This window comes from Chelonoidis abingdonii, chromosome 1 (genome assembly GCF_003597395.2).
Source record: "Chelonoidis abingdonii isolate Lonesome George chromosome 1, CheloAbing_2.0, whole genome shotgun sequence".
Taxonomy (NCBI): Eukaryota; Metazoa; Chordata; order Testudines; family Testudinidae; genus Chelonoidis; species Chelonoidis abingdonii.
This window is the reverse complement of record NC_133769.1, coordinates 93,079,121-93,091,195: the sequence shown is the minus strand read 5'-3', so window position 1 is coordinate 93,091,195 and position 12,075 is coordinate 93,079,121. Positions and strand designations below refer to the sequence as shown.

Genomic DNA, 12,075 nt, shown 5'->3' with positions numbered 1-12,075 from the left:
GGACCTAGGCAATGGGGAGCGTTTAGTATCGGGCATGGGGCAGGGCAGCCAGGACCCCAGGTGCTGAGCAAGGCCGGCAGTGGCATGCTGTGTCCCAAGCAAGGACTGGCGCTAGGGTTTCTGGCGCCTAGGCGCTGGACATTTCGCCACCCGCGCGCGGTCTCGCGGGTCCCTGACCCCGGGGGTGGGGCGCCCTGGCTGCCGGGCTGCAGCGGCGGCTCGCTGACCCGGGGGCGCCCTGGGCTGCCGGGCTGCAGCGGCGGCTCGCTGACCTCAGGGGCGCGTGACCGGCGGCGCCCTGACCGGAGGACACCTTGGGCTGGCCGGCGGCAGCAGGCAGCTGCTGCTGCCGGAAGCTCGGCCCCTCCAGCAGCAGCGGCTGCAACCATTTAAAAAAATTTGGGGGGGCGCCAAAAAAATCTTGGCGCCCTAGGCAACCGCCTAGTTCGCCTAAATGGTTGCACCAGCCCTGGTCCCAAGGCTGGCATTCCAGCAGCCAGGATGCCAGACCCAGGGAGGTGGCCAGGACCCCAGGCCTGGGGCCAGGACCCTGGGCACAGGGAGGCAGCAGAGCTCTGCGCCCAGGCCTGCAGCCAGGATTCCCAGTGCAGACGGCAGTGGAGCCCTGGATAAAATGTGGGAGTGCTGCAGCACCCACACCCCACCCCTAGTTCCCTGCCTATGTGAACTCCTTAACGGTTAACAGTTTAACCAATAGAATTTTAATAGGTTAAACAGTTATTATTTTTAAACCCTATTTACATCCCAAGGGATTAAACACTTCCTTTGAAATTCTGAGCACCCTTAACTCATTGAAGTCAAGGGGAGTTAGAGGTAAAATCGCAGGAGGTGTTCAGCAGCTTGTAGCATCAGTAACCTCTGTGGCTGGTTAGCTGTAAATCCCTCGCACCTGTCACTCATTCCTTTCTATGAAGCACATGGATCCTTCTGTGACCAGGGAAAGAGTCATTGCCTGGTGGAGTAGAAGAAAGCACTGATCACACAAGAAAGAAAGGCAGCAACTGGAGGAATGTGGATACAGTTCTTGCTGCTTGAAGCTGCAAAAGAATCAAGAGATGTTCTTTAGAAATTCAGCCTAGAACTTCAATGCACAACTTATTCCTTCCTCAGGTTTGACTGTATTTGGTAGTTGGAATAATAGCACAACATAAACCTCAGCTCAGACTTGGCTGTTTCTAAGGTTTCCCTGCAGAGACCTCTCTGTCTAAAACTCTAATTCTGTCCTGATAATCTCTTCCACTGCCTTTATATCCTGGTGGAATTAAATCTCACCTGTCACAGTGAGTAAGTAGAATTTACTCATCAGATTTATGCAGGTTTCTAACACAGTTTATAAAAATCTGTCACCTTGTTACAGAGCCGTCTTAAAATAAAAAATCTCAAAACCCACTTACTCAATCAGCATTTCCAGAATATATTTTAATTGACAATAAGATTTAGCCCTAAAATGGGAAAGATTTTTGGTTTTGTTGGCATTTCAATGGGAATCAAAATCAGACTTACAATGGCACTGTGAATGCAACTTTAACTACTGAGAAACCTTCGCCTCGCCATTCTACACTACATGCGCCAGCTGAGCTGGTATTAAAATTTTCGTCCTATACCTCCAAAAACACAGACCTGTATCATTGCAGCTAAACAAAGCCTGGTTTTACATGCCAATTACAGAAGGCAACATACACACAGTGCCCAGTATATCTATAATGGAAGCTGGTTGCAACTTCAACTATGAAAAGGTCATTCTCTGTGGATTGTTGCCTTTTTTGGAGTCTGCCCTACCACAGTCCTGAATGGATTTAGCAAGGAATGTTTAGGACCCTTCTTATTGACTGAGATCTGCACTGGAGCAGCAACTTGCTACTGTGCTGTCAACTTCATGAACAGAATCAGCCCATGCTTCAAGCCTACCTACTATTTTGTCTTAGTACCAGGCAGTTGCTTTCATTTTCTGAATGGTGTTCTGTCCTTAAAGGTTGCATTGACCATTATTGTCCTGGGACAAAAAATAAGAGCCCTGTGTCAGTGATGTGTAACGTACTTATTCCTTCTCTCTAATAAGGTAAGGAATACAACCTACTCCAGCCAGGACTTCCAATCCACATGCAAGTTTTCTGGCTGTTTGTCAATTAAATGTCAACCAGACTGTAATTCTTTTACACACACACACACACACACACACACACACACAACCTCTGACTGTTGCTAACTCTGTTTAATCTGCACCACTGTTAGCAACACTGGGACCCCTGTTGTAGATGGCTCTGCAGCTCTGGCAGCTATTTCTAGCATCATGCTGGGATTTTGCCAAGGGAATGTAGGTGGGAGTAATGGAAGCATGGAAGGAATGGCACCTGGTTAGACTCAGGTTCCTTTGCCAGCAGACTCTGTTAGAACTTTAACCTATACACAACAAAATGTCTACTTTCTCCCCTATCCTCCCCTACACCTTTCATAGCAGCCGAAAACCACATGACAGTGCACACTCAGTCAAAGGACACTCCTGGCTTCCTCTGCCCCAGGGAAGATATTAGGCCTGAAACATGAGTTGTGGTACAGCAGGGTGAGCCCTCAGGGTGCCTGTCAAGACCATCCTGGGTCTCCATTATGACAGTTCCTGTATACAGTACCTTTCAGGAGCTCGCAGTTGTACTGACTGTAATTTCCCACAGAGAGCAGATATAGCCGGTTACCACTTGGTGTTCGGCTGAAGTTTCTGACCTGGAATATCTCATAGGGTGGGATGAGGACCTCCCTCTCAGAGAAGTAGTGGGAGAAGCGTTGCACAACTGCCCCTAAGCAAGTCTTCAGAGTGAATATTGTTTCATTCCCAAATCTCCGGGCTTCATTCCGGAGGAGTGAAGTGGAGGTGAAGCGGCCAAACCGCACTTTGGTGCCCACCTCAGCCTCAAAATACAGGCCTTTTACCCCCCGGTGCACCTGGTAGCACTTTTTTCTTGTGGTGCCACTCTTCCATCTCCTCACCATTTGAATGGCTGTAGTCAGGTAGAAGTGGAGGTATTTGAAGGGGAAGTTCTGTCTGTAGTGCTCTGGGGATGTCCCAGCTCTGGACACAGCCCAGTTCAAATCAGAGTGCAGCGAGGTGTTCATGGTGTAAGCCAGGAGGGCTACGGCATGATTCTCCTGCATCTCCCTTAGCAGAGCTATTGGCTTTTTTGACCAGACCAGCTTTGCTTTCTCCCAGATGCTGGAATAGTTCTTATTATTACCCAATTCCTTTTGAAAATAGTCTCCTCGGTCCAGTTCTTCCATTACCTGCTCATGGCAACCCTGGTACTGGTCATCAAAGGAATCTAGTGCCATATCCATGAGAATGTGGGACACAGCCTGCAACATAAAGAATGGAACCCTGTTAGTTTGTGTGTATGTGTATGTCAATAAATCAAATTGTCTCTACTGTTTTTGTCCTGCTACAGAGATCCCAGAGTGCATGGTGGAGCATTAGAAGCTCACAGCACAGTGTGTGGCACACAAATATTGTAGTCATTTTGAGCATGTCAACAGCACTTATGCAACCTTGCACATTTTTGTACCAGCTAATCCCTGTGAGTGAATATTGACCAGGATTCTACCATTATTTCACTTCATGAAGCTCAATATTGGAGCCGGAGGAGAGTTCATAGGTAGGCTGGGAATACATGCAATAGCCAGAGGAGATGAGGTTAGGACACATTAACAGGCTGGAGAAAGGAACATTCACTTGGTCGCCAAAAGATTTGAGGTCTAAAATGTGGTAGAATACTCCTCCTAGGTTCTAGACAGACTCAGAAACTTGAAGTGAGGGGCTAGTCAGCTCAGAGCTATGGCTCTGAGGTTGCCTTTGACATTCTGTTCTCTGCATTGGGTGCAGTGAGAACATTACTTGTGAGGCTTTCTGCATGTTGCCAGTTCAAATGTACAAAGACCTATGTGCAGCAATTCATCTCAGCTCTGACAAGTGGAAGAAGCCCCCTTAATGAATGAAAGTAACTATATCTCCAGTGTCTCCACTCCCTTTTAATAAGAAAGGTAGGTAGGTAGATGGAGGTAGGCAGGTGGACCATTGGTAGCCTAATTCTGCCTGGCAAATGCTTCAGCGGCAAATGAAGGAACCCATAATGCAATATGTTAATTGTGCAATGCTGTGGGAGTGCACTAGAGAGGAGAATTTCTTCCTGGTGCCCTGTTTACAACTAGCGCTTTTTTTTTTTTTTTTTTTGTCAAAGCAGTTATCTATTGGAAAATGCCCTTTCACCGAATCTGACATTTTTCACAAAATCATATTGATATCAATGACGTTTTGTTGAGGGGAAAAATTGGGGGAAAAAGTATAGAAAATATCAAAAATAATGTAGGCATTTTTGAGTACAGGCTTTTTTTTTTTTTTTTTTTTTTTTTTTTTTTTTTTGTCAAAGCAGTTATCTATTGGAAAATGCCCTTTCACCGAATCTGACATTTTTCACAAAATCATATTGATATCAATGACGTTTTGTTGAGGGGAAAAATTGGGGGAAAAAGTATAGAAAATATCAAAATGGAAAATTTTGACATTTTCAGAATGATAAGTTTTGATTTTTCATTTCAAAATTTACTTTATTTTGAATTTTAAATGTTAAAAAGGGTTGAAATGGAAACAAAATGCTTTGATTAAACTGAAATACATTTTTTGTTTGTTTTGAAATTCTATGATGTGAAAAATGTTGAAATTTTGGCTTTTTGTCCTGATTCAGGACCAAAAAAAAGGATCAAAATTTCAGGATTTTTTATAGCATGAAAAATCAATTTTTCAGCCAGCTCTAGCCCTGTTGAATCAAAATAGATGTTCTATCTGCAGGGCTTTTTATATAATGTGGGATGAAAACAGTCCCATAGCAAATTATTAACAAAATAACTTTCAGATCTGACAAATCCTGAATCACATGAATAGTCTGTAGTCATATCATTCATCCTAATGGAGCTGGTTGGACTAATCATACAAGCTAACACTTGACAATGGTTAGGTTGCTGGTGTGCTGAGATCACTGCCTATCAGGGTGATCAATATTAGAATCATAGAGTCATAGAAGATTAGGGTTCTTTGATAGGATAATGAGTCTTGTGGATAAGGGAGAAGCAGTGGATGTGGTATACCTAAACTTTAGTAAGGCATTTGATACGGCCTTACATGATATTCTTATCGATAAAACTAGGCAAATACACAATTTAGATGGGGCTACTATAAGGTGAGTGCATAACTGGCTGAATAACCATACTCAGAGAATAGTTATTAATGGTTCCCAATCCTGCTGGAAAGGTATAACAAGTGGGGTTCCGCAGGGGTCTGTTTTGAGACCAGCTCTGTTCAATATCTTCATCAACGACTTAGATGTTGGCATAGAAAGTACGCTTATTAAGTTTGCAGATGATACCAAACTGGGAGGGATTGCAACTGCTTTGGAGGACAGGGTCATAATTCAAAATGATCTGGACAAATTGGAGAAATGATCTGAAGTAAACTGGATGAAGTTTAACAAAGACAAATGCGAAGTGCTCCACTTAGGAAGGAACAATCAGTTTCACAGGTACAGAATTGGAAGGAGTACAGCAGAAAGGGATCTAGGGGTTATAGTGGACCACTAGCTAAAGGTAAGTCAACAGTGTGATGCTGTTGCAAAAAAAGCAAATGTGATTCTGGGATGCATTAACGAGTGTGTTGTGAGCAGACACGAGAAGTCATTCTTCCGCTCTGCTCTGCGCTGGTTAGGCCTCAACTGGAGTATTGTGTCCAGTTCTGGGCATCGCATTTCAAGAAAGATGTGAAAAAATTGGAGAGGGTCCAGAGAAGAGCAACAAGAATGATTAAAGGTCTTGAGAACATGACCTATGAAGGAAGAATTGAGTTTGTTTAGTTTGGAAAAGAGAAGACTGAGAGAGGACATGATAGCGGTTATCAGTATCTACAGGGTGTTCATCAGAGGAGGAGAAAATGTTCACCTTAGCCTCTAATGCTAGAACAGAGAGCAAGTGGCTTAAACTACAGCAAGGAGGTTTAGGTTGGACATAGGAAAAAGTCCTAACTGTCAGATGGTTAAACCTGGAATCATTGCCTAGGATGTTGTGGAATCTCCATCTCTGGAGATATTTAAGCAGTAGGTTAGATAAAATGTCTATTAGGATGTTAGACAGTATTTGGTCCTGCATGAGGGCAGGGACTGGAATCAACTGACTCTTGAGGTCCTTCCAGTCCTAAGAGTCTATGAATCTACGAAAAGACCTCCGGAGGTCCATCTAGTCCAATCCCTGCTCAAAGCAGAACCAATCCCACTAAATCATCCCAGCCACGGGCTTTGACAAGCTATTCCTTAAAAACCGCTAAGGATGGAGATTCCACCACCTCCCTAGGTAATCCTTAGTGCTTCCCACCTCCTAGTGAAATAGTTTTTCTAATATCAACCTGACTCCCCACTGCAACTGAGACCATTGCTCCTTGTTCTGTCATCTGCCACCACTGAGAACAGCAAGCTCATCCTCTTTGGAACCTCCTTACGGGAGTTGAAGGCTGCTGTCAAATGCTCCCTCACTTCTCTCTCTGCGGTCAGTAGCCCAGTTTCCCTCAGCCTCTCCTCATAAGTCATGTGCCCCAGCCCTCTATCATTTTAGTAGCCTCCACTGGACTATCTCCACTTTGTCCACATCCTTTCTGTAATGAGGGCCCAAATTGACACAATACTCCAGAATTGGCCTCATCAGTGTGATAAAGAGGATAATCACTTCCCTCAATCTGCTGGCAATATTCCACCTAATTGCAGCACTATATGCCATAGCCTTCTTACAACAAAGCACACTGTTGAATCATATCCAGCTTCTCATCCACTGTAATACCCAGGTCTTTTCTGCAGAACTGCCACTTAGCCAGTTGGTCCCCAGCGCTGTAGCACTGCATGGGATTCTTCCGTCTAAGTGCAGGACTCTGCACTTGTCCTTGTTGAACCGCACTGATTTCTTTTGGCCCATTCCTCCAATTTATCTAGGTCACTCTGGACCCTACCCTACCCTCCAGAGTATCTACCTCTCCCTCTAGTTTAGTGTCATCCGCGAACTTGCTGAGGGTGCAATCCCTCTCATACCGAACATTAATGAGAAGTTGAACAAAAGAGGCCCCAGGACCAACCCTGGGGACACCTCTTGATACGTCTATCACTAGACATTAAGCCGTATCATACCCTGAGCGGACGATCTAGCCAGCTTTCTATCCACCATATAGTCACTTCTATCCGCCCATTACTTCTTTAACTTGTGGCAAGAATACTGGGTGGAGACTATAATCAAAGGTTTTGCTAAGTCAAGGAATAAATGTCCACTGCTTTCCCTCATCCACAGACCAGTTATCTCCATCATAGAGGCAATTAGGATTAGTCAGACTGATGACTTGCCCCTTGGTGACGTTGGGTCCGATGCTGCCATGCTGAGTGTTCCTGATCACCTTCCTCTCCTCCAAGTGCTTCAAAATGGTTTCCTTGAGGACCTGCTCTATTATTTTTCCAGGGACTGAGGTGAAGCTGACTAGTCTGTAGTTCCCCAGATTCTCCTTCTTCCCTTTTTTAAAGATAGGCACTATATTTGCCTTTTTACAATCGTCTGGAACCTCCCTCAGTCACCATGAGTTTTCAAAGATAATGGCCAATGACTCTGCAATCATATCAGCCAAGTCCCTCAGTACCCTCGGATGCTTTGCATCTGGCCCCATGGACTTGTGTATGTCCAACTTTTCTAAATAGTCCTTAACCTGTTCTTTCACCACTGAGGACTGCTCACCTCCTTCCCATACTATGCTGCCCAGTGCAACAGTCTGGGAGCTGACCTTGTCTGTGACGACCAAGGCAAAAAAGCATTGAGTACTTCAGCTTTTTCCACATCATCTTTCACTAGGTTGCCTCCCCCATTCAATAAGGCTCCCATACTTTCTCTGACATTCTTCTTTTTGCTAACATACCTGTAGAAACCCTTCTTGTTACCCTTCACATCCTCTGATAGCTTCAACTCCAGTTGTGCTTTGGCCTTCCTGATTACACCCCTGCATGCTTGAGCAATATTTTTATACTCCTCTCTACTCATCTGTCCAAGTTTCCACATCTTGTAAACTTCCTTTTTGTGTTTAAGTTCACTGAAGATTTCTCTGTTAAGCCAAGCTGGTCGCCTGCCATATTTGTTATTCTTTCTGCACATTGGGATGGTTTGTTTCTGCACCCTCAAGAAGGCTTCTTTAGAATACAGCCAGCTCTCCTGGACTCCTTTCCCCCTCACATTAGCCTCCCAGGTAATAGCCTGCCCACCAATTCCCTGAGGGAGTCACAGTCTGCTTTTCCGAAGTCCAGGGTCCATATTCTGCTGCTCTCCTTTTTTCCTTTTATCAGGATCCTGAACTTGACCATCTCATGGTTGCTGCTGCTCAGGTTGCCACCCACTTTTATTTCCCCTACCAATTCTTCCCTGCTTGTGAACAGCAGATCAAGGGGAGCACGGCCCCTAGTTAGTTCCTCTAGCACTTGCACTGGGAAATTGTTCCCAACACTCTCCAAAAACTTCCTGGATTGTCTGTGCACTGCTGTATTGCTCTCCCAGCAGATGTCAGGGTGATTAAAGTCCCCCATGAGAACCAGGGCCTGTGATCTGGAAACTTCTATTAGTTGTCTGAAGAAAGCTTCATCTACCTCATCCTCCTGGTCTGATGGTCCATAGCAGACACCCACCATGACATCACCCTTGTTGCTCTCGCCTCTAAACTTAACCCAAAGACTCTCAACAGGCTTTTCTGCAGTTTCATACTGGAGCTCTGAGCAATCATACCGGTCTCTCATATACAGTGCAACTCCTCCACGTTTTCTCCCCTGCCTGACCTTCCTGAACAGTTTATAACCATCATGACAGTGCTCCAGTCATGTGAGTTACCCCACCAAGTCTCTGTTATTCCAATCACATCATAGTTCCTTGACTGTGCCAGGACTTCCAGTTCTTCCTTCTTATTTCCCAGGCTTCTTGTATTCATGTACAGGCACCTAGGATAACTAGACAATTGCCCTGCTTTCTCAGTAGGAATCAGGCCTCCCCTGCTTCTTCCTCCTCCTTCTGTTTCCTCTTGGTATCCCACTTCCCCACTTACATCAGGGCTAAGGTCTCCATCCCGCAGTGAACCTAGTTTAAAACCCTCCTCACTAGATTAGCAAGCCTGCCTGCGAAGATGCTCTTCTTCTCTTCGTTAGGTGGATCCCATCTCTTCCTATAAATCCTGCTTCCTGGAACAGCGTCTCATGGTTGAAGAATCCAAAGCCCTCTCTCCAACACCACCTCTCTCCGCAACCACGCTTTTACCTCCACAATTTGATGGTCCCTACCTGGGCCTTTTCCTTCAAAAGGGAGGATGAACGAGAACACAACTTGCATCTCAAACTCCTTTATCCTTCTTCCCAGAGCCACTGTAGTCTGCAGTGACCCACTCAAAGTCATTCTTGGCAGTATCATTGGTACTCACATGGAGAAGTAGGAAGGGGTAGAAGTCCAAGGACTTGATCAGTCTCAGTAGACACTCCGTCACATCCTGAATTCTAGCTCCAGGCAAGCAGTACACTTCTCGAGTTTCCCAGTCTGGACAGCAGATGGATGACTCCCTCCCCCTTAGGAGGGAGTCCCCAACCACCACTACCCATCTCCCCCTCTTGGAAAGGTGAGTGTGGAACCTCCATCCCTAGGACAATGCATCCCATGCCTTCCAGTTGATGGGGTCTCCTTCTGATTTCTTCCATCAGATGAGTCTTCCAAACCATTCTCTGCCATAGTACCTGTGCAGAAAGCCTGAAAACAGTTTCTTACCTCTATCTGCATTGGGGGTACATGGTTCTCCTCTTTCTTCTTCTTGAGGTCACATATTGATTCTTCAGCATGCTGTGCCTGCAGTACCAAATGCTGACTTCTATCCAGAAAGTCTTCATCTTCTCTGTGGCAACGCAGGATTGATACTTGGGTCTGTTGTCCTTTAACCATCTCTTCTAATATGGAGACCAGCTTGCACTTTGTACAGACGAAGTCGCTTCTGTCCTCTGGGAGAAAAACAAACATGGCACATCCTGTGCAGGTCACAACAGCTGACCACTCACTATCCATATTGTCTTCCTTCTAAGAGCCTCTTCAGATGTTGTATTCTGCCCACAGAATCCTGAAAGGCAAAAGACTCTGTGGGAACTCCCCCCACGCAAACACCCTCTGTTTGCCTCTGTTCTGTTCTCCGTTCATACAGATTGTGTACAATGGTTCAACAATATTGTGTCATTGTTTCCATTTACTCCTCTGTCTGTATCTATCTGTTATCTCTTGTCTTAGATTGTAAACTCTTTAAAGCAGGGGCTGCCTTTTTGTCCTGTGTCCAGACAGCGTCTAGCACAATGGGGTCTTGGTCTGTGGCTGAAGCTCCTAAGTTCTACGATATACAATATACTATCCACAAAATAACTGGGCCCTGTAACAGGAAAATAATATCTAGTGTATTCTGTTTATGTGTGTTGTACAACTGATTAACTGTTGATAATGTTTCTTATCCCTGAAAACCTTTTGTAATCAAACATCAATATAATGCATGTGATAATATCATTGATTGCTCTTTTCACTGTTGGGTTTTTAAGTGGGCTTTGGCCAAACACTATATCCAGTTATTTGATATTTGGCTGACTACACGTAGACATTCAGTTCACCATGAACATTCTTCTTAACCTCTCACTTGGAAAAGGACCCCTAAGTGAATACACTGACTGGGCCCGTGGAATTAATAGCATGGACCTCACTGTTTTGGGACACACCTTCTCTACCCATAGAATCTTAAATATTTTTGGGGAGAATCCCAAACTCAGTCACATGAGATGGAGAAATTACCAAGAACATCTCTGTACCATCTAAGAAAGATTGTACTGATTGGTTTCTGAGTGGTAGCCGTGTTAGTCTGTATCAACAAAAAGAACGAGAAGTACTTGTGGCATCTTAGAGACTAGTAAATTTATTTGGGCATAAGCTTTCGTGGACTAAAACCCACTTCCTTTGATGCATGCAGTAGAAAATACAATAGAAAGATATGTATATATATATATATATGTATATATATATACAGAGAACATGAAAAGATGAGGGTTGCCATACCAACTCTAATTAGACTAATCAATTAAGGTGGGCTATTATCAGCAGGAGAAAAAAAAAAACTTTTGTAGTGGTAAATCAGGATGGCCCGTTTCAAAAGCTGACAAGAAGGTGTGAGTAACTGTAGAGGGGGAAAGTAGCATGGGGAACTAGTTTTTAGTTTGTGTAATGACCCATCCACTCCCAGTCTTTATTCAAGCCTAATTTAATGGTGTCCAGTTTGCAAGTTAATTTCAGTTCTGCAGTTTCTCATTGGAGTCTGTTTTTGAAGGAAAGCTTATGCCCAAATAAATTTGTTAGTCTCTAAGGTGCCACAAGTACTCCTCGTTCTTTGTACTGATTGGGGCATTTCCTTGATGCTCAACCACAAACATTCCCTGGGAAAACATGTGACTTGAAAATGGAGGCATTTCTAACAATGCAATTAGAAGGGTTAGAGAAGGTGAGAAATGGAACACAGCAAGTGAAAGCAAAGTAGTTCTCATGCTAAGCTTGAGTCAAAGCCCACTGAAGAGAATGGAAATATAGCCATACAGCCACTCTCTAAGCAACTTCACAGCTTCAAATAAAGCACAACCTTGTCACCTCTCATCAGCCTCAGCAGGGAGAAGATCAGCAACAGTAGGAAGCTCAGTAGATCAGCTGTCATCCCAGAGTCCACAGGAGATCTGCTACAGGATGTTGAACTCTCACGGAACCAGAAGAGGGGGCTACCCTCTCTTTCTTATGGATGTTTTGCTCTTGTCTCTTTTAATGTTATAAATTGAATTCCAACAAATCTGCCATGTGAAATTTACACTCGGATATGAGTCAATATTCTTTCTTTTCCTTTCCCAGAGTTGGGATCACGCATTGGACTCAGGCTGCAGTTTGGAGGATAGTAACTTAGAACCAAGGCGA

At 44.5% G+C, this 12,075-nt stretch overlaps 2 protein-coding genes across 6 annotated transcripts in view; one reads left to right on the top strand and one right to left on the bottom strand.

Annotated features, from left to right (window-relative positions):
• The window catches only part of ART4 (ADP-ribosyltransferase 4 (inactive) (Dombrock blood group)), a 33,782-nt gene extending 21,941 nt beyond the window's left edge, over positions 1-11,841 (bottom strand). Inside the window, exons 1-4 of one of the 5 annotated variants that reach the window (XM_075067492.1) lie at positions 11,753-11,841; positions 9,865-10,091; positions 2,649-3,366; positions 707-1,058 (exon numbers count right to left, since the gene is read on the bottom strand). In XM_075067492.1, coding sequence (XP_074923593.1) covers positions 967-1,058; positions 2,649-3,366; positions 9,865-10,035 — 981 coding nt within the window. In that variant the 5' untranslated portion in view covers positions 10,036-10,091; positions 11,753-11,841 and the 3' untranslated portion in view covers positions 707-966. Of the gene's footprint in view, positions 1-706; positions 1,059-2,648; positions 3,367-9,864; positions 10,208-11,752 lie in introns of those variants that run through there. The other 4 variants (XM_075067485.1, XM_075067482.1, XM_075067488.1 and 1 more) reach the window with 4 other exon arrangements.
• Positions 1-12,075, top strand: part of LOC116834992 (histone H2A type 2-C) — a 299,566-nt gene that overhangs the window by 282,892 nt on the left and 4,599 nt on the right. The gene's annotated exons all lie outside the window — the stretch shown is intronic.